This window comes from Rhinopithecus roxellana, chromosome 15 (genome assembly GCF_007565055.1).
Source record: "Rhinopithecus roxellana isolate Shanxi Qingling chromosome 15, ASM756505v1, whole genome shotgun sequence".
Lineage (NCBI taxonomy): Eukaryota > Metazoa > Chordata > Mammalia > Primates > Cercopithecidae > Rhinopithecus > Rhinopithecus roxellana.
Window position 1 is genome coordinate 26850148 of NC_044563.1, and position 23095 is coordinate 26873242.

At 39.4% G+C, this 23095-nt stretch overlaps 1 protein-coding gene across 3 annotated transcripts in view; it reads left to right on the top strand.

The window, feature by feature from the left end:
* The window catches only part of ANO3 (anoctamin 3), a 474780-nt gene that overhangs the window by 395833 nt on the left and 55852 nt on the right, over positions 1 to 23095 (top strand). For all 3 annotated transcript variants that reach the window (XM_010389365.2, XM_010389364.2, XM_010389366.2), the window contains 3 exons: positions 13247 to 13329; positions 13744 to 13884; positions 14437 to 14601. In XM_010389365.2, the coding sequence (XP_010387667.2) occupies positions 13247 to 13329; positions 13744 to 13884; positions 14437 to 14601 (389 nt within the window). The remainder of the gene's footprint in view (positions 1 to 13246; positions 13330 to 13743; positions 13885 to 14436; positions 14602 to 23095) is intronic.

Below are 23095 nucleotides of genomic sequence, written 5' to 3' on the forward strand. Positions count from 1 at the left end.
GGAACAGAATTATGCTTTATTATCTTCAGCTTTTCTGGAATATCCCTTTCACTTCCATGAGTCATGTCAAACCTGGCTTTCCCCGATAACAAAAATGTCCTTCTCCTATGGAGGCCTCTGATCCTCTGACTCCATCCCCAGACCAGTTTCACAAGACCAAAGAAAGGAGTTGATAAACTTTCCAGAGTGGTTAAAAAGAACATAGGCAGCACATATTTCTTTGTACAGTGTCTACTATGAACAAAGTGAAAATGCTCCCTAATCCACTTCCCACAATCAGTGCTAATGCTTATATATATATATATATGTGTGTGTGTGCATTATTTGTATATCTAGATTTGTCTACCTACCTATATATGCATCTATATTTATAAGCCTTCCTTACATCTATATCTGATTTGATATTTTATTCTTTATAAATTTAATGACTTTCATTTTATACACTTTTATTTTTAAGTATCTTTATTTTAACATTTAACAAGTTTAATACACTCCCTCCCCTCCTCACCATCCCTCTGTTGCCATCTTTATTTTCAGCCATTATTCCTTTGCTCTTATATATCAGATTTCTGTGCTTTGAACCCCATGCTATTTCATTTCTGCTGTTTTTTCTACATCTCTATCTACCTATCTGCAGGATACTTCTTTATTGATGACACTCACAGCTTGTTCTCAGATTTTCATTCCTACCTATCAGAACCTATTTCATGTCTATTCAGGGAAGCATTGTATGACAGAGTATGAATATTAGAGTTAGAATGACTTAGGTTCCTATCATCCATGTGACTTCAGCAAGTCACTTAACCTCTTAGTACTCCAAATTTCTCATATGTTAAACTGAAGGTTAATAACAATAGCCATTTTATGAAACATTTCATATATACCTTGTACATGTACTTCCCGTTCAGATTTTTATTGACTATTAAGAGAATGGGTGTTACAGACATTAGAAGTAATGTATCTAAAGTGATTATTAAAATACTTTATAAATAGTTGGAAGTCAAAACAAAATGACAGTATTATTTCTGCTGGCTTGACCTTATAATTTTTGTATTGAGGTTCTATCACCTCAGTAACCATGACTTTGACTGCTCTTCTACCTCTTCCATCAGCACAACTGCGTATTCTCTAGGCTACTGTGATCAACCTTGGCTGCACATTTGAAGTCCTTGGGAGCTTTAAAAAGTACTGATGCTGGGATATTTTTCCTGGAGATTTTGACTTGATTGATCTAAAGTGTAGCTTGAGCATTGACATTTTTTGAAGCTCTAAAATGTTCAACTATATAAATCCTCCTGATTCACTTCGTCAGTTCTTCCAACCACTCAATTCTCACCCCTGATTTGATCTGGGGCTGTCATTAATGCTGCTGTATTCTTTTAATCTGCTGCTTGCTTCAGAGACCACCGGATCCAGCCAGGATTCCAGAGTTAACTATGCATGCCAAACTTTTCACCAGCAATTACAATAAAATGGATTATAAGATACTTTATTCAAAGTCATAGATTCATAGAGTTTTTCACAGATTTCTATTTCCTCTTGAAATTCCCATGTCCATTACTCAATCTTGATCGAGATGCCAGCTCAACCCCTTTTCTCATCCTCTTTTCCTCTGCTATCAAGGTTGAGATTTAAATTCATGTAATCCTTCTGAGAGAACAGTCGCTGAATTGAGACCCTAACAATTTTTTGCCCTCCATCTCACATTTCCATAAGTTGGAACCCAATATTTACCCCGGAATAGACAAGATGTGAGCCAGTGAATCAAATCTGGCTGATGACTTAGGGCAGTGTAGAGCTTTATTTCATCATGTATTGTTGAAATTTGGGTGTGTCTAGATGAACTAAATACTTTTTTTGTTTAGGGTCGGCCCCAACGTTTTCTTCTATGTTTATACTAAGCCACATGCATTTACATACCTGAGAGAACGTTGAGATCACCTAAGTTGGGTGCTTCTGCTTCATCTGTTTGCTTAGATCTTGGCATAAATAGAAGCCCTTTCTCCTTTCCAAGGCTGGTTAATACAACTGTTCTAGAAAAATGTACAGACATTTTTATTGTTCAGCCTACCCTTCAAATCCAAGCTGGTTGCCTGTGTTCATAATTTAGGTTTGCAACCACCCTGGAACTGACTGTGGAATGACATATGGTCATCCCATCTCCCTGCTTTCTTTTCAGCCCCTCACTGCAAGATCTGGTCCCACTAACGCTAAGCATGAGAGTTAAAAAGGTTGGGGCTAGGAGCGGTGGCACTTTGGGAGGCCAAGGTGGGCGGATTCCCTGAGCTCAGGAGTTCAAGACGAGACTGGACAGCTTGGTGAAGCCCCATCTCAACTATAAAAAAAAAAATCATCCTGGCATGGTGAAATGCATTTCTAGTCTCAGCTACTTAGGAGGCTGAGGCAAGAGAATCACTTGAACCCAGGAGGCAGAGGTTGCAATGAGCCGAGATCATGCCACTGCATTCTAGCCTGGGGGACAAAGTGAAAATCTGTCTCAAAAAAAAAAAAAAAAAAAAAAAAAGGAGTTAAAAAGATCTGGAAAGCAAAGAGGCAAAGAGGGTTTTCATAAGAATCAAGTCATATAATATTTTTAATCACTTATTATTTAAAAAATTATTTTCTGTAATTTTTAGGTATAATTTGCATAAGAGTGAAATCCACAGATTCTAACAACACTGTGGTCACTTCTGAAAAATAAATGAACTTGTATAACCACCATCACCCCTGTTAAAACATAGATTTCAACGCCTCGCATAGTTCCTTGAGCCTCTTGCCAATCATCTCTACCCCCAGAAGCAACCACTGTTTTAACTTTCAACATTAGCTATTTGTATTACTAATTGTATTTTTATTAATAATTTTAGTAGGGATTATTAAATGCCAATTTATTTCATTAGTGTTTTGCATACTCAATTATTCTATATACCCTTTTTCTAAGCAACAATTTTAAAAAGTGAGAATGTGGATTACCTGAAAGTTGAAATAAATAAGCCATGAATAAAATACATATATCACCAGCTGATATATGTATTTGAAGGATATACATATATCAGGATTTTTAACAAAGGATTTTTAACAAAGGTTACCTCTTAATATTAAAATTGAAAGTGGACACCCTACTTTCTGAGAATAATTCAATATATTTTCTGTAATGCTATTACCTTCAAGCTAAAATCACACCAAATTCAAGATTACCTTTATTTTTTATATTTTGTGAGACATGTTTTTTGCTCAAGTATATGCTGGAAATATAAATTAAGAAGAAAGCATGTGACAGACACATTTAAACTTTAAGCCTTGACAGAGACCAATGATAATTAGGATTTGACAGAGCATTCTAAATATCGTGGACTATATTAAAAACCTTAAGTCCCAGCCTAGGAATCACTGTATGTTGTACTTGCTTACTTAATATTATACTTTTTTTTCAGTTTTCCTTTTCTTTGTATCTCTTTTCCTGTTTACTTCTTCTATATTCCACTTTCCTCATAAGTTCTAAATGTCTCATTTGGTAACAGTGATTCTGGTCTGCTATTTGAAAGCAGATCCAGTGCTTGGAGATTCTAATTTTTCTTGCTGACAATAATTTTTGGCTGTCTTGCTTCTTTTAGTCATTTGTACTCTTTTAAAACTGCTGAAAATCAGTACAGAGTAATTACTTATGGTAGTCCTAGGGAAAAAACAAAAATCTGAACACCAACCAACCAACAAAAAACAGCCTGAGGAATGTACCAGCCAGGCACTGTAGGTGGAGAGTAACTAGCAAGAGTTGTGGTCCTGGCTCTGCCATTTATTGTCAGTGTCACAGCCAATGAGCATCTTTGTTTCCAAAATCCACATGATGATAACACTTAGCATATCTCTTTGAAAATGTTATGACAGTGACAATGAATTTAAAACATATGTGAGAGAGGGCTTTGCAAATGTCATGAAAGGTAAGAAAATGCAACTATGAACTTTGTATTTTTTTTTCTAATACTGATGCTGATTTTTAGTTATAAAGAAAGGAGAAAAAAACCTTAGTACCACAAATTTCTTTTTTTTTTTTTTAGTTTCTACAAATAATTTATTGGAATATAATTTACACCCATTTAAAGTGTCCAATTCAATAGTTTTTTAGCGTATTCACAGAGCTGCACAACCCTCACTACAATCAGTGTTAGACCATTTTCATTACCCCAGAAGAAAGCAGGACCCTGTTAACAGTCACTCCCTATTTTCCCCCAAAAGTCCCTGCCCCTGGCAACCACAGATCTATTTCCTGACTGTGGGTTTGTCTTCCTTGGGTATTTCATGTACACAGATCATTCAATTTGTGAGCAGATCATATGTAAGCAGACCACACAATACATGATCCTTCCTGTCCGGCTTCTCTCACTTAGCGCTGTGTTTTCAAGGTCCTTCTACGTTGTAGGAAACATCCCTGCATCCTTCCATGTGTGGGTCCATACTTAACATTTCTTCCTATTGCTGCATAGTATTCCATTGTAGGGATACTCAATCTGTATTTCTCTGTTCACCAGTTGGTTCAACATTTGGTTTCTACTGATCTGATTTAGCCCCCATCCAACCTTCACCACACACAGAACCAAAGGATTGGGTAAGAGAAGCTAAGAGGATCTACAGAGAGCTCGTGACATTTCTGACCTTCTCTGAGGTTAGAAAACAACAGGGATAACATCTCTGCCCTTTATCCTCTAAGAGAATAGATAATGCTTTGAGGGTTAAAGGGTACAACATTTAGAACCTGTCCCTGATGAAACAAAGAAACAAACCCAGATGTCCACCTAGTAGCAAAAGAAAGAGACTACTAAGTAGGAGTTGCCATAAAGTAGAATAAAGGGAAAAAGAGAAACTCATATTTGTCAAATATATTATTGGCAGTATCAGGCCTTTTATGGTGATTAATCCTTTTAATTCTCATTAATACTCAACAACTTATATGATGCGATATTTACTGCTTCCATTTTATAGATTAAAAAATTGAGGCCTAGAGAGTGTTAGTTGCTTTTCACACACAGGCAGCTATAAAGCAGTCGGACTCATCCAGTTGTTACCGGCAGGTCTTTGTTCTTAGAGCTCCCAAGATGGTGGTGGGCCACTCCCAAGATGGGGTGGGCTGCCCCCAAGATAGCGGCAAGCCTTTTGTTCTCTGACCTGGGGTTCTTGGCCTCATGGATTCCAAGGAATGGAACCTTGGGCCATGGCTTAGTGTTATAGCTCTATTAGAAGCCGTGGGTCATGGAAGAGAACCGTGGAACCCAGCGACTAGTGTTCAGCTTGATTAGGATGAACCTGGGAACTTAGCCGTGCAGGAACAATGGCGAGCCTTTAGCCTGATCGGGAGTGGCAATGGGCACCTCACTGGATCAGGAACACAGCAGACACCCTGTCGGATCCAGAGGGTTGGAAGTCAGCGGCAGGTCTGTGATGGTAGTAAATGGTAGTAGTGGATGACGAGTGAAAGTTCAGCTTGAGCCATAACAAACATGGACTACAAGAGCGTGCAGTTCCAAGATTTAGTAGAGTGAAAACAGAGCTCCCATACAGTGGGAGGGGACCCAAAGGGGGTTGCCCACTCCCATCTCCAATGCCTGGGGTTTATATCCCAATCATTGTCCCTCCCCTGTGCTCTCAGGTGATACATGATTTGACTATTTCTTTACCTCCTGCTTTTAGCCTAATTTGTATTTTAGTGAGCCCTCTTTATTACCTGATTGGTTGGGTGTGAGCTGAGTTACACGCCTCATGTTGAAGGTGCGGTCACCTTCCCCAGCTAGGCTTAGGAATTCTTAGTCCGTCTAGGAAATCCAGCTAGTCCTGCCTCTCAGTCCTCACTCAACAGGAAAACCCAAGTGATGCTGGGGAGGTTGGCTGATGACTGCTCTTACCTGCTTCCTGCTGAATTGGGGCATAGTAAGGGTCGTGCAATTGAGACCCCTAGGGTGCCTTCAGTGTCATTAACATCAGAGCATGGGCTAGCAGGCCGGTCCAGGGGTCTGCGGTAGATCTTAGTCATGGACTGCATCTGGGGCTCCGTTTGAAGAACCATTTGTAGTTTTACAGCTTCGATCCTGGAAAAGACATATTTTACAACGAGGTTAAAGATACAGGGATTGAAATATATGGCCTGAAGTGCGGGGGCATGTGGTTGTGGGTGGTGAAAGTGGGGTTTCCTTTAGAAAAACCCCTCTATGATGGGGCATCAATATTTCTGGGAAGCCGCATTCTCCATAGAAGCTCTTGGTAAGGGGAGCTACTGGCAGTACAGCGGCATGGAGGAGGTGCAGTGAGAGTGAAAGGGGTTAAGAGAACAGTAAAAAGAAAAATATGACAAGGGAGGGCCATGTGGATCTACGATTCTAGTTACTTTCTTCACAGTTGTCACTTGAAGAGCAGGCGTAGATCCTCTAGAGGTTCACAGGAATAGCTAGTGTTGTCTCTTGGATTTTTAGGCTCCTTTGGCAGTATCCAGGGTTTGACTCGAGTGTGATGTATCCAAGACTCCACTCCAGCCACTTTAACCATGGTTGAGGTACATAAAATGACTGGGTAGGGTCCTTCCCAGGATATGTCTAGGGATGGGGAGTTAGAGGGAAGGGACTTGACTAATACCATGTCTCCAGGGTGGAATAATTCCTTTCCCTTCTCTGGGGCACAGGTTCCCTATAATGTTTTAAGAACTTGTTGATATTTGGCTAAGGAGGTGATGTCTGCAACTAAGTTGGCCTTCTCTCCATCAAGTGCAAGGTCATTGGTTAAGAAGGGTCGTCCATACAGCATTTCGTATGGGCTAAGTCCTGCTTTTGGGGGAGTTTCAGATTCTTAGTAAGGCTGTAGGCAACAAAGCAGGCCATGTGAGGTGGGTTTCTTGGGTTAGCTTTTTTAGACGTTGTTTGAGTGTTTCGTTCATTTTCTCAGCTTTTCCTGAGGATTGTGGCCTCCAGGCTCAGTGTAAGTGATATTGTATGCCTAACGCCTGGGATACTCCCTGGGTTACTGCAGCCTTGAAAGCGGGGCCACTGTCACTCTGTGAGCCTCAGGGATGTACGAATCTGGGAATTATTTCATGAATTAGTGCTTTTATTACCTCTTGGGACTTTTCTGTCCTACAAGGAAAGGCCTCTGCCCAACCAGTGAAAGTATCTACCCAGACTAGTAGATACTGAGATCCCTGAGATTTGGGCATGTGGGTAAAATCTAGTTGCCAGTCTTCTCCTGGGTAATGGCTTGTTCTTTTTTCTCCTGAAGGAGCTTTGCGATAAGGCAGGGGATTATTTCTTTGGCACACTTCACAGGCCCTGAATGTCTGCTTGATAGTTTTGAAAAGGCCTGGTCCAGTAAATAATGTTTTGGCTATCTGATGGGTGCTGTCAATGCCTAAGTGAAAGATTTGGTGAAGGTTTTTGAGTAATTTCTATTGGTTAACTGCAGGCAAAAGTATTTTTCCTTCTTCAGTGGCTAGCCATCCTGAGGAGAGGAAACTATGTCCTCGTGAGTTTCCCCATTCTATTTCTTCTGCTGAGTACTGGGGCTTGGTTTCCTGAAGGGGATTACCCCATACTAGGGGTCCTTCTATAAGCATTTCTAATGGAGGGTCCCACCTTACAGCTCTTTTGTCTTCAGTATCTGCTTGGCGGTTCCCTTCTATTTCCCTTTCCTTTCCTTTCTGATGACCCCAGCAATGTTAAGACTGCCACCTCTTTAGGTTTCTGTACAGTCAATAATAATCTCCTAATGGCTTCCTGATGTTTGCTAGGTGTTCCCTCAGAAGTTAGGAATTCCCTTTCTCTCCATATTGCTGCGTGGACATAGAGGACTAGGTAAGCATACTTAGAGTCTGAGTATATATTTACCCTTTTTCCTTCTCCTGTGTTCAGGTATATAATGGCCCCTGCTTTTGCTAGAATGTCTCTCGCTGAAAAAAGAGGGGGGCTTTCAGGCATAATTAGAAAGGTGTGTGAAAAAAGTTCCCCAGTCACAATTTAGTGACTGGGAGAAGTATCTAGTGACTGCCTGTCCTAGGAACCCTCGGGTAGTGACAGATCTGGAGGACAGTTGTCCAGGACAGGTCATTAAAACTGAGAAGGCTGCTCCAGTGTCCAGGAGACAGTTAACCTCCTGGCCCTCAATGGTCAAGCATACCCGGGGCTCTGTGAGGGTGACAACATGGGCTGGCGCTTGCCCTGGGCACTCTCAGTCCTGCTGCTGGATCATCTGGTTAGTGGCTTCTGACTCAGAGGACCTTCGTCCCCTGGGGCAGTGGGCCTTCCCGTGATTTCCCTTCACATAAGGGGTATGGACGAGGGGGCGGCTTATTTCTATTTGGACAATCTTTTTTAAAGTGTCCTTGTAGACTGCAAGCCCTATTAGGCATTTGATTTGCCCAGCCTTTCCCTATTCCAAAGCCCCCAAAGTCCGCTTGTCTGAGGGCCATGACTAAAGCGGTGGCGTTCTTTTTATCCCGTTTATCCCGTCGCCCGCTCCTCCTGATCTCTATTATAAAAAACCGAAGTTGCCAAGTTCAATAGGGTTTCTAAGTTTTGCTTCAGCCTAAGGTGGACTTTTGAAGTTTTTTTCTAATGTCTGCAGCTGACTGAATGATAAACTTATCCTTTAAGAGTACCTGGCTGTCACTAGAGTCAGGTGACAGAGAGGTATGCTTCCTCAATGCCTCCCTTTAGTCTCTCCAGAAAGGCAGTAGGATTTTCTTCCTTTCCCTGTGTCATAATGGACATCATTGAATAATTCATAGGTTTCTTCCTAGATTTCCTTAGTCCTTCCAGCATGCAAGTTAGCAAATGTCTGCGGTACCAATCTCCATGTTCTCATTTTGCATCCCAGTGAGGGTCTACACTGGGAACTGCCTGCTGGCCTGTGGGGAATTGTTCTCTTTCCTCTGTTGTCATCCTATCATTGACCTGACTGAGATACCAGATTGCCACACTCTTGGGCTGCAGTTATGGCGGCACTTCTCTCATTTGGGGTTAGTGTCTGATTTAGCAGTAACATTATATCTCTCCACGTCAGATCAAAGGATTGCCCTAACCCTTGTAAAACATCAATAGAGCCATCAGGGTTATCTGAGAATTTACCTAGGTTTATTTTAATTTGCTTCAAGTCTGAGAGGGGAAAAAGGGACATGCACTCTGACTGGACCGAATTCTCCTCCTGCCGCCACCACTTGGAGGGGGCATAATCGGGGAATATTGGCACTCTTGGGATCATTGTTTACCCCTTTGTTTATCTCTTTTTGGACCGTTTGGGTTGAAGGGGGGTCCTTATTAGATGGGGAAGGAGCTGGGGGAACACTGGGACAGGGAGGTAGACTCTGAGGGCTTCCTGTAGGGATTAAATTACACTTTTTACATAATTGTGAGTTGTCTCTTAATGAAAAGAAAGTTTGCACATGTGGCACTTCACTCCATTTGCCCTTCTTTCTACAAAAGAGGTCTAGCTGTAAGATGGTGTTATAATGTATACTTCCCTCACGGGGCCAGGTTTCTCCCCCTTGAAGAGTATATTGTGGCCAGGCAGTACTGCAGAAGAATATAAGTCACTTCTTTTTTTTTTTTTTTTTTTTTTTTGAGACGGAGTCTCGCTCTGTCGCCCGGGCTGGAGTGCAGTGGCCGGATCTCAGCTCACTGCAAGCTCCGCCTCCCGGGTTTACGCCATTCTCCTGCCTCAGCCTCCCAAGTAGCTGGGACTACAGGCGCCCGCCACCTCGCCCGGCTAGTTTTTTGTATTTTTTTTTTTAGTAGAGACGGGGTTTCACCATGTTAGCCAGGATGGTCTCGATCTCCTGACCTCGTGATCCGCCCGTCTCGGCCTCCCAAAGTGCTGGGATTACAGGCTTGAGCCACCGCGCCCGGCCAAGTCACTTCTTTCTTAGTGTCTTGAGGGTCAAATTGGTCCCAATTCTCCAGAATACATCTTAGGGGCATTTTTGCCTTGGGGGGAATGTTTCCCTTCTGAAAAAAGAACATAGGGATGGCAGCACCCCTAGTTATTTTCCAATGAGCATTAGTCCTAGAGCGTCCTCTATGGTCCTATTGCTTATTCCTTTCCGGAATGTGTAACCACCCATGGACCTCTGCTTATTGAATTAGTTATGCTCACCGATGTAGCAGTCCTGCACCCCTTTACCCGCCTCTCTTGACCACAAAGAAAGGGGTCCAGGCTGCTGGATTCCAATGGTCCTTTGCCAGCGTGCCCAACATTGCCTTTGGCTCAGGTGTGAGTCCTAGACCTGGGCTGGGTTCGTATTTCATAACAACCCAGCAGCTCCATCAAGATTCATTCGCATAAACAACAGTTCTTATGCAAATTCATTTCAGAGAGGGTGTAGGGAACCTTTTGACTCAGTATTGAGATAGAGGTTTTTTTTTTTATTATTCTGTAAGTACTTTAAGGCTTGACTGAGTGCAAACAACTCACACGTTTGAGCAGACCAATTGTTAGGCAATTATCCTAACTCTGCTTCCACAAGAGTCTCCCTGTCAATCCTGAATACCCATTGTGTTTTTTTTTTTTTTCCTCAATCACCCAGGAGGAACCATCTATAGTCCTTTTCTGAAGGGAGTTCCTCCTAGGTCTGGTTGGACCTTTGTATGGTAATTAATATTTAAATCCCCTGTTAGGAAATTTGCTGGATTACAGGAATTTTCAGTGGTTAATGTTAAATCACCGTTTTCTAACAGAATAGCCCCATACTTTAAGATTTTTGAGTTAGTAAGCTACCTTTTTGCTTTTTTTGACTTAAGATAGCTCTGAACTGGTGAGGTGTGCTCACAATGAGGTTTCCTCTAAAGATTATTTTTCTACTTTCTTCTGTTAGCAAAGCAGTTGCCGCTACCAATTGAACGCATTTGGGCCATTCACTGGTTGCTGAGTTAAGGATTTTTGATAGGAAAGCTGTGGGTTGTCAGTGGTCTCAGTGTTTTGGGCTATGCCCTTGTTTACACTGACAACAAGGTACTATTGGCATGTTATAGGGTCACAGAGAAGGCCTTCAATTATCAATTATAGGTTTTAAATTTACCCTGGCTTTTAAAGGAATAGGGTACACTGTTTTTCTTTTACCATTTCTATCTTTCTCTTTCTCTCTCTTTCTCCTTTGACTTTCTGTCTCTCTCTCTCTCTGACTCACCTTTTGTCTCTTTCTCTTCCTCTCTCTCTCTCTGCCTCTCTCTCCTTTCTGCCTCTAGAAAGATTTTGGAAACACAGTAGAAGGACGTTCGCTTGTTGCCCCATTTGCCACTATAGGAATATAAATGATATAGAATAACTTACTCAATTCGTTTTCATCCTGATCTATTACGTTGTTGTAGACCCAGTTCCAGTTGTTAAAGTACTGGGTTATCAGTTCTAAGGCCCTGGCAAGGGTGGTGGGGAACGGTCCCCACATAACTGCCCATGTCGAGAGCTGTATGCCTAAATTGGGAGAGTCACCAGGGACAAGACTCCCTGGGTTCATAGCCTAGTTGCTTAAGGACACAGTGTAGAGCTTCCTTAGGTCCCTTTGGAGATACAACCTGCTCTAATACTTAGGAGTAGAAGTGAAAGTCTGAAGCATTAGTACCTAGGAGGCAGGGATCAGAGGAAGTAGATTCAGAAGTAAGAAGAATTTTGGGTCTACACTTTCAAGAAAGTCATGGTTAGGACCCAGGAGGTATGGGTCAGGAGGAGATGAAAGGGTGCACTCATGGGCGACTGTTGAGTAGAGACTTCTGGCTGTGCCATGATCTCAACTGGCCAACGCTAGGAGTTCGGGATGACAGCTTTCTGCCTCTAGTCGACCCTCAGCTTCCCCAGGAAAATTGTGAAAGCAGAAACCGGTTCCAGGCAGAACAACACTCCCAAACCAGAAGGGTTGGGGGTTGTTAGAAAGCTTTTTCCCAGGAAGCCTCACACCTGAGTCTTTAGTCCAGTGGCCACACTAATCGTTTTTAACTGGCTGACAGGTGCCCGGTTATTTTCCTCCAATTCTAAGGAAAGATAGGACAGAATAGCAAGAGAAAGGGGTTCGATATTACTCACCACTTTGGAGAAGCCCCATACGGGCCACCAAATGTTACCAGCGGGTCTTTGTTCTTAGAGTTCCCAAGATGGTGGTGGACCACTCCCAAGATGGGGTGGGCTGCTCCCAAGATGGTGACAAGCCTTTTGTTCTCTGACCTGGGGTTCTTGGCCTCATGGATTCCAAGGAATGGAATCTTGGGCCATGCGGTGAGTGTCATAGGTTTATTAGAAGCTGTGGGTCATGGAAGAGAACTGTGGAACCCAGTGACTAGTGTTCAGCTCAGTTAGGACGAACCTGGGCACTTAGCCATTCGGGAACAATGGCGAGCCTTTAGCCTGATCAGGAGCAATGGATGCCTCGCTGGATCAGGAGGGATGGAAGTCAGTGACAGGTCTGCGACAATGGCAAACAGCAATGGTGGACAGTGAACAAAACTCAGCTTGAGCCGTAACAAACATGGACCAGAAGAGTGTGCAATTGCAAGAGTTAATAGAGTGAAAACAAAGCTCCCATACAATGGGAGGGGACCCAAAGAGGGTTGCCCCAGTACCACACATTTCTAAAACGTGTATGTGAGTTCTTAGTTAGTTGTGTCCCCAAAGTCTTGAATGGTGTAAGATAGAGCCCATCTAGAAAAAAAATTAAACAGCAATCGTTCTCTTCGCTGTTTATACAGAAAAGCTGTCAGTTCAGGAATTTCTTTACTTTTTCCACTGAGTCCTTTTCCGTCCACGTTCCGAGTCCACCCGGAATATGAATTCGAGAGTTTCTTCTCTTGTCTTTCTTTTCTCCTTCACTATGAGAGTTTGTTCTTTTTTTCTCTCTCCTACAACAACTCTCTGTATGTTCTGGACAAGTATCATCTGGTCTTTATTGTGACTCTTGGAGAAGGCTTTATTTGAGTCTTTAGATTTTGAATAAGCCTATGCAGGTAATATTTAGCTCAGTAATATTGATTGCATCATTTTGATGAGCTGTGATGACAAAAAGTCCCTGCTTCTTGGTTCCAGTAAAGGAAATCACACCCCTCTAGCAGTGTATGTTAATAGATACACTAATTAATGATGTATAAACACAGGAAGAAGAGGAAAAGGGAAAAATAAAAATTTAATTACTTTAATAATAATTTAATTTTAGTTATGAGATAAGATATATCAATATAAAGAAGAAAAGCAATATGATGTGATTTGTGTAAAAAATTATCATTTTTATATTTTATAGCCACAGTCTTCCTGGAGTTTTGGAAAAGGAGAAGGAGTATACTGACCTATACTTGGGACCTTATCGAATGGGAAGAAGAGGAGGTAAGATGTTAGCATACAAGGAAATAGGGAAACTGGGCTATTACAGGATATGGAAAATTATCTGCTGCCCTAGCATTCAGGCTGGAAACAGTTAACCATCATTAGATTTTTCCCTTGATCTTTCCTACTAACAAAATTTATTATTTTATGAAGATAATAGAGATCAATGAAGTATGTATTTTTCAGACCACTTCTGTGATGTTTCTTTAAATTACATTAGTGGAAAATTATACTGATTACAATACTGCTCAGGATTTATTTGGAAGGCAATTTGATGTTATTTTTAAAAGGCTGCTTTATTGTGAAGACTTAATACAAAAGTAGGCCAAATTTAGGAGTATTGCATCAACTCTTGGGGGTATTTTTTTTTAGTTTATGACTTTGATATTTAGATAACTTTAGTTTCTCTCATAGGAAACACTTCGTCCCCAGTTTGAAGCCAAGTATTACAAGATGGAGATCGTAAATCCCATCACGGGAAAACCTGAACCACATCAGCCTTCCTCAGACAAAGTCACTCGTCTTCTTGTTTCTGTCTCAGGAATATTCTTCATGGTAAAGTATAGCCATCAATATCAAAATGTTTTGGGATTCCAAATTTAGAAGTAAGTTCAATGATACCAACTCATTTTGTGACATTGAGAACATCAGAAACCTTATTCTTTCCAACACCTTGGTAATACATACAATTAAACAAACAGAAGTCACAACAGGTTATGGGGATTTTACAAAGGCAGTTTGTGCACCTTTTTAAAGAAAATACTTTTTGGGAGAAACAGAGATCATCTAAGATAAAATGGAAATTATATGAGTTGACCTGATGGATTAGATATCTTGTGTTAAAAATGAGCATTCCATTTAAGAGGACATTGGGCAGAATTTGCATGTTAGTGTGATAACTTTGTTATCATACTAAAATGACAAATTTTGTCCTATTTATTTTGACTAAATATAATTTCCTTAAAAGAGAAAATTAAATCTAGATATCCTTTCTTGGAAAGGTAAATACCTTCAATTCTTGGGGACAGTAGATTTGATCTACGGTTTTGCTTTTGACTTGTTAATGATGTAAAATATAGATTTTTTTTCTGGTCTCTAATATTGTAGATATCCTTGGTGATCACTGCAGTATTTGGAGTCGTGGTGTACCGCCTGGTTGTCATGGAACAGTTTGCATCATTCAAGTGGAATTTCATCAAACAATACTGGCAGTTTGCAACATCTGCTGCTGCTGTCTGTATCAATTTCATAATCATTATGTTGCTGAATCTTGTAAGTGTCTATAATGTTATTCTTCAGTAGATAAAAAAGGGGTGGAAAGGGGAGAGGTCTATGTTTCCTTTATATTTGAAATGTATTTACATGGAAGCCAAAATGAGACCAAGCCACATTTCTGTCAATGACAACTCAGTTTAACAGAAAAGATTTCATCTTTCTGGTTTAGATGATAGATTTTTGAAATTAAAATGAATTCCAATTGTATTATCTTCCCTGCATTTTTGAGTTTATAATCTGATTAGTGATAGCTTCCATTCTTTTAGTATCTAGTGTGTACTAGAGATGGTGCTATGCACTTTTCAAACAAATAAAGAATTGTTTGGGCTTTAAAATCGTCCCAATAAACTCCATTTTATAAGAAAACTTGTTGGAAAGATACGGGAAAATCTTTTTGAAAGCAAAGTATTGTTATCTACTAGTCTTCGTGTGAAATGAAAAACAGTAAGGCAGTTACTCCATTTTTCTTTCTCCGAATCTAACGTTTCTCTCTTCTGTCTTCTGTTCTCCCCTCTCCTCTTCTCTTCTCTGTCCATTCCTCTCCTCCTCTCCTCTCCTCTCCCTACCTCTCCTCTCCCCTCCTCTCCTCTCCTCTCCTCTTCTCTCCTCTTCCCACCTCTCCTCTCCTCCCCTCCCCTCTCTTGCCCTCTTCCTCTCCCCTCCCCTCCTCTCCTTCCTTCTCCTCTTCTGTCTCTCTCCCTTATTCCCTCCCTCTCTCACATCCTCTCCCTCCCTTCCTTGCTCTCCCTCCCTTCCTCTCACTCCCTCTCCCTCCTTCCCTCCCTCACTTTCTACCTTCTTTCCTTTCTCTCCTTTTCCCAGTGCTTCTCTTTGCATACCTGCTCTGTTCTATAAGAAAGATAACAGATTTTGCCTGACTATACCATTTTGTCATAGTCTGGCATGCTGTGGCATTGCTATGCCTTTATTATCTTCTTTGACTCTTTATATGACCATGTTCCTCATGTTTCCAGTATTTTTATGTGCTAGTTACTCAAAGAAAGCACCTTTTTGTTTCAACATCACATGCACTTAATAACTTATGGACAAAATGTCCATGGTTGATGGCACAACAGTATGCATAGGCCTATGTCTTCAACAAGGTATATCAATGGGAACCAATTTCCTCTGAAAATAGAAGGCACCTATTGGCACATTAAGGATAATATCTTTAATTCTTCCAACAGCTCCAGTATCCTTCATTATGTAAATAATGAAACTGAGATTCAAAGAGCTTAAATAACTTGCATATAGTAAGTGTTAATGTTAGTGTATTTACATCATGAGATAATTTCTTTGATATAGCTGAGCAATACATATGTAATAAGGTTGGTATTATAGATAGATAATATGCATTTGGTTCCAAATATGATTGATACTGACATTACTTGTTTAGCCTGGAGGGAGTTGAGACCATTTGCTATTCAACTTTAAAACAATAATCAGAGAAAATCTTAAGAGAAAAGTGAACAGTCACGGTTATAAATGAGTACACATTATTATGAGGACAGTAGTTAACATCTTCTACTGGAGTTTGCTTTGCTCAGGTCCAGTTTAATTTGTAGAAAGAGAATATTGTTTACCTTATGCCTAAATGAGCCGTAAAATAATTTATGCTCTTGACTCATAATTTAAAATTTACAATAAACATTGAAAAATACACTTTTAGAAGTGGGAAACTTATATGGTAGTATATATAAGATAGTATAGGTTGTGCACTGCACAAGCACCACATTGATGGAAGAGTCATTTTCAGCACAGACACTGTAGATTTTTACATTTTTGCTGGTACTTTTCTGGTGTATAGTAAAACATCTTGTTTGTAACAAAATCAGTACGAACTGTGACAGCTTTTCAGTAGACAGAGGTTATTGCAATTGGCCCTATTATCTGGGAAAAAATAACTAAGTAGTTGTGTTTATTTCTAGGTCACACAAGCAGTCGCCCAATTTGATCTTAAATTGATTCATTTCTTATTGTAAGTAGGTTGGTTGACAAAAAAATTAATAATAGTAACTGGTCATAGTTCTGCTATCCAGGATCTTATAGTCTAGTGGGGAAAGAAAATTGAAGAATTCAATGAAGAATGCACAATAGTTGAAGCACAAAGGGCCCTGAGTAAGGTGAGAAAAAAGTCATCTATTGCTCATGAGAAGTTTTATGATAGTGGATCAGAAGACTTGAACAGAAACAGAGAGGGTGCTTATTCTGATCAACCAAGAAAGAGCAGAAAGGAGATTGTTGTTTGAAGAAATTCAGCCCACAAATGGATAGAATCACAGAAATGCATGTTCTTTGCCCTTAAGGAAATAATGAGAAGTGTCTGTGAAACATATTAGAATAAAGAAAAATAAGATTAGAAAAGTAAATCAGTGCCTAGCTTTGGAGATGTGACTGGTATGTAAAGAGTATGGATATGATGTTATTTTTTTGCCCACTGTGGGCATTGAGAAGCCATACTTGATGGTATTTGATAGGTAAATAGCCACAAATCATCTTACCAGATACATTTATAGATATAAAGGAGATTAAAATATTAGAAGAGGGTCCAGGCATGGTGGCTTATGCCTGTAATCCCAACACTTTGGGAGGTCAAGGCGGGAGGATTACTTGAGCCCAGCAGTTTGAGACCAGCCTGGGCAATAGTGAGATCTCATTGCTACAAAAAGTTTTTTAAAGCCAGATGTAGTGGTGCATACCTGTAGTCCCAACTACTCAGGAGGCCGAGGTGGGAGGATCAATTGAGAGCAGATGTCAAGGCTACAATAAGCTGTGATCACCCTACTGCACTCCAGCCTGAATGATAACATGAGACCAAGCCTCAAAAAAAAAAAAAAAAAAAAAGATATTACTGTGTAATAGAACACTAGAATTTATTTCTTCTATCTAATTATAATTTTGTACCCATTGATCGACGTCTCCCCATCCACCCTTCCCCAACCCACGTAATTTCCGTGCTGGTAAGTTTGAAAACTCTCAAGAAAATGTAAGCCTTTCTGAGGAAAAGATAAATAGTCACAACTGCTTAAAGTAAAAGTAGATATTCTAAGTAGATTGTCAATCATGAAAGAAATTGTAAAACAATATTACAAACTAGTAAAGCAGTCTTATCATAGGCACCGTATTACATTTTTTTAAAAAATTAATTAAAAATTACCTGTTGTGCAAATTAATCCAGCATTTAGATAAAGAAATAATGCTTCCTGGGTAAACATCAACCTGATTTTTAAAATATATCTGGCAATGGTAGTATCAAAACTCAAACTAAAGAGCATTTACAGCTATATACATAATAATGGCAAGTATAGATCAAAATATTTTCTAGAGTTACCGCTTGAAGAATATAAGTAATTTTTATTTTCTTTACATATTGTCTAATATTTATCACATATTTGAATTTTCTAGATTTGCTACAATAAGCTTATATTCTATTCAAATCTAGTAAAGGACAAATCTTTTTTAAAATTAATTTCCAATATTCTATTTTAAAGGAATTATCAATAATCCAAGATTCATATAGAAAGATTATCAGTTATAGTATTATTTAGAGTAGTAGATATTAGAAAAGAGACCCCCTTAAATAACCAAAAATAAAAGAAAGTTATTCAAATTCTATATAAGGTAGTATCATATAAACTATTAAAATGCTATGTGAATATTATTTAAGAACATGAAATACAGTTATATAAGGATATAAAAGTTTACTTGATTCCATTTTTTCTAGAATACACATACAGTCTTCTGGATTTTGAAACGTTAAGAAATTACAACCAAATATTAAGAATATTGGTCCCTCAGTAGTGAGAAAAAATGTGGCACACCCTTTTGATTTAGTGTAACTTTTTGTTCATAGGGATTTGTATTTGTTTAGCTAGTATGTTTATTTTAATTCACATATTATAATCGTACATGTTTAGGAGTATAATTGGATGTTTTGAACATATGTATGTTGCATAATGATAAACTCATTGATCAGGGTATTTAGTATGACCATCACCTCATGGCAATTATCATTTCTTTGCGATGGTCATCTAAGCCTCTTTTCTACCTCTTTTGTAATGTAAAATACCTAAGTGTTAAACAATGTCACCCTACTGTATAATAGAACACTGTAACTTATTTATTCTATCTAATTATAATTTTGTACCCATTGATCAACCTCTCCCCATCCTCTCCTCCCCAATGCAGTCTCTGATAAAACTTCCTCTATGATATCAACTCATTTATTGATTTTTAAAAATCCTCTGCCCATTGCTTGTTTTTGTCAGTTTTGTTGAAGATTCAGATGGTTGTAGATATGTGATGTTATTTCTGAGGTCTTTGTACTGTTCCATTGGTGTGTATGTCTGTTTTGATACTAGTACCATGCTGTTTTGGTTACTGTAACCTTGTAGTATAGTTTGAATTCAGGTAGTGTAATGCCTCCAGCTTTGTTCTTTTTGCTTAGGATTGTCTTGGCTATGCGGGCTCTTCTTTGGTTTCATATGAAACTTAAAGTAGTTTTTCTAATTCTGTGAAGAATGTCAATGGTAGTTTGATGGGAATAGCATTGAATCTGTAAATTACGTGGGGCAGTATGGTCATTTGCACGATATTGATTCTTCCTTTCCATGAGAATAGAAGGTTTTTCCATTCATTTATGTCATATCATATTTCCTTGAGCAGTGGTTTGTAGTTCTCCTTGAAGAGGTCCTTCAGATCCCTTGTTATCTATATTCCTAGGAATTTTTTTCTCTTTGTAGCAATTGTGAATGGGAGTTCATTCATGATTTGGCTCTCTGCTTGTCTATTGATGTTGTATAGGAGTGCTTGTGATTTTTGCATATTGATTTTGTACCCTAAGACTTTGCTGAAGTTACTTATCAGCTTAAGGAGTTTTTGGGGTTGAGACAATGGGGTTTTCTAAATATCGGATCATGTTATCTGCAACACAGACAATTTGCCTTCCTCTCTTCCTATTAGAATGTCCTTTGTTTCATTGTTTTGCCTGATCGCCCTGGCCAGAACTTGCAATATTATGTTGAATAGGAGTGGTGAGACAGGGCATCCTGTCTTGTATTGATTTTCAAAGGGAATGCTTCCAGCTTTTGCAAATTCAATATGATATTGGCTGTGGGTTTTTCTTAAATAGCTCTTATTATTTTGAGATATGTTCTGTCAATACCCATTTTATTGAGAGTTTTTAACCTGAAGGGATATTGAATTTTATTGAAGGTCTTTTCAGCATCTATTGAGATAATCTGCATCCATTGAGATAACCAAGACAAATTTTTGTCGTTGGTTCTGTTTATATGATGGATTATGTTTATTGATTTGCATATGTTGAACCAGCCTTGTATCCCAGGGATGAAGCCAACTTGATGGTGGTGGGTAAGTTTTTTGATGTGCTGCTGGATTCAGTTTGCCAGTATTGTATTGAGGATTTTTGCATCAATGATTGTCAGGGATATTGGCCTGAAATTTTCCTTTTTTGTTGTTTCTCTGCCAGGTTTTGGTATCAGGATGATTCTGGACTCATAAAATGAATTAGGGAGGAGTCCCTCTTTTTCTAATGTTTGGAATAGTTTCAGAAGGAATGGTACCAGCTCCTCTTTGTACCTCTGGTAGAATTCTGCTGTGAATTCATCTAGTCCTGGGCTTTTTTTGGTTGGTAGGCTATTAATTACTGCCTCAATTTCAGAACATATTACTGGTCTATTCAGGGATTTGACTTCTTCCAGGTTTAGTCTTGGGAGGGTGTATGTGTCCAGGAATTCATCACTTTCTTCTAGATTTTCTAGTTTATTTGTGCAGAGGTGTTTATAGTATTCTCTGATGGTAGTTTGTATTTCTGTGGGATCAGTGGTGATCTCCCTTTATCATTTTTTATTGTGTCTATTTGATTATTCTCTCTTTTCTTCTTTATTAGTCTGGCTAGTGGTCTATTTTGTTAATGTTTTCAAAAAACCAGCTCTTGGATTCATTGATTTTTTGAAGGGATTTTCATGTCTCTATCTCCTTCTATTCTGCTCTGATCTTAGTTATTTCTTGTCATCTGCTAGTTTTGAATTTGTTTGCTCTTGCTTCTCTAGTTCTTTAAATTGTGATTGTTAGGGTGTTGATTTTAGATCTTTCTCACTTTCTCTTGTGGGCATTTAGTGCTATAAATTTCCCTCTAAACAGTGCTTTAGCTGTGTCCGAGAGATTCTTGTACATTGTGTCTTTGTTCTCATTGGTTTCAAAGAACTTATTTATTTCTGCCTTAATTTTGTTATTTACCCAATAGTCATTCAGGAGCAGATTGTTCACTTTCTACGTAGTTGTTTGCTAATCCTGAGCTCTAATTTGTTTGCACTGTGGTCTGAGAGACTGTTTGTTACTATTTCCATTCTTTTGCATTTGCTAAGGAGTGTTTTACTTCCAATTATGTGGTCAATTTTAGAATAAGTGTGATGTGGTGCTGAGAAGAATGTATATTCTGTTGATCTGGGGTGGAGAGTTCTATTGATGTCTATTAGGTCTGCATGGTCCAGAGCTGAGTTCAAGTCCTGAATATCCTTGTTAATTTTCTGTCTCGTTGATCTATCTAATATTGACAGTGGGGTGTTAAGGTCTCCCACTATTCTTTGTTGGTTTAAAGTCTGTTCAGAGGCTAGGATTGTAATCCCTGCTTTTTTTTTTTTTTTTTTTTTTTTTTTTTTTTTTTTTTTTTTTTTTGGCTTTCTATTTGGTATATTTTCCTTCATCCCTTTATTTTCAGCGTATGTGTGTCTTTGCACATGAGATAGGTCTCCTGAATACAGGACTCCGATAGGTCTTGAGTCTTTATCAAATTTGCCAGTTTGTGTCTTTTAATTGGGGCATTTAGTCCATTTACATTTAAGGTTAATATTGTTATGTGTGAGTTTGATCCTGTCATCATGATGCTATTTGGTTATCTGGCACACTAGTTGATGAAGTTTCTTCATAGTGTCATTGATCTTTATATTTTGGTGTATTTTTGCAGTGGCTAGTATCAGCTTTTCCTTTCCATATTTAGTGCTTCCTTCAGGAGCTCTTGCAAGGCAGGTCTGGTGGTGGTGGAATTCCTCAACTTTTGCTTGTCTGGAAAGGATTTTATTTCTCCTTTGCTTATGAAGTATAGTTTGACTGGATATGAAATTCCATATGATATGATATGAAATTGGTTTGAAAATTCTTTAAGAATGTCGAATATTGGCCCCCCTCTCTTCTGGCTTGTAGGATTTCAGCTGAGAAGTCCACCGGTAGTCTGATGGACTTCCCTTTGTAGGTGATCTGGCCTTTCTTTCTGACTTCCCTAAATATTTTTTTCCTTCATTTCGACCTTGGAGACTCTGATAATTATATGTCTTGGGGTTAATGCTCTCGTGGAGTATCTTGCTGTTCTCTGTATTTCCTGAATTTGAATGTTGGCCTATCTTGCTAAGTTGGGGAAATTCTGCTGGATAGTATCCAGAAGTGTGTTTTCCAGCTTGTTTCCATTCTCCTCATCTCTGTTATGTACTCCAATCAATTATGGGTTCTGTCTTTTTACATAGTCCCTATTTCTCAGAGGCTTTGTTCATTCCTTTTCATTCTTTTTTTCTCTAATCTTGTCTGCATGCCTTATTTCAGCGACGTGGTTTTCAAACTCTGACATCCTTTCTAATATTGACAGTGGGGGCATTAAGGCCTGCCACTATTATTGTGTGGGAGTCTAAGTCTCTTTGTAGGTCTCTAAGAGCTTGCTTTATGAATCTGAGTGCTCCTGTATTGGGTGCATAGAATCACTTGCTCAATTCAGCTATTGATACTTGTGTATGCTTTACAAAGTTCTTGTGTTGTGTGTTTCAGCTCCATCAGGTCATTTATGTCCCTCTCTAGATTGGTTATTCTACATAGCACCTCCTCTAACCTTTTACCAAGGTTCTTAGCTTCTTTGCATTGGGTTAGAACATGTTCCTTTAGCTCAGTGGAGTTTGTTATTACTCATTGTCTGAAGCCTACTGTTGTCACTTTGTTCTTATCCTTTGTCCAGTTCTGTGCCCTTGCCAGAGAAGCATTGCAGTCATTTGGAGGCACTCTGGCCTTTTGGGTTTTCAGCATTTTTTCATTGATTCTTTCTCATTTTAATGAGTTTGTCTAGTTTCGATCTTTGAGACTGCTGACCCTTGGATGGGGTTTTTGTAGGGACATTTTTGTTGTTGATGATGCTGTTGTTCTTGCTTTCTGTTTGTTTGTTTTTCTTTCAATGGTCAGGTATCGCTTCTGTAGGGTTACTGCAGTTGACTGGGAGTTCCCTTCAGGCCCTATTCACCCCCATGCCTGTAGATGTTACTCAGGGAGGCTGGAGAACAGAAAAGATGGGTGCCTGCTCATTCCTCTGAGATCTCTGACCTTGAGGAGCACCAAGCTGATGCCAGTAGGATTTCTCCTGCATAGGGTGTCTGACACCCCCTGTTGGAGGGTGGCACGGGGTACAGGGGCAATATAAGGAAGCACTTTTACTGTC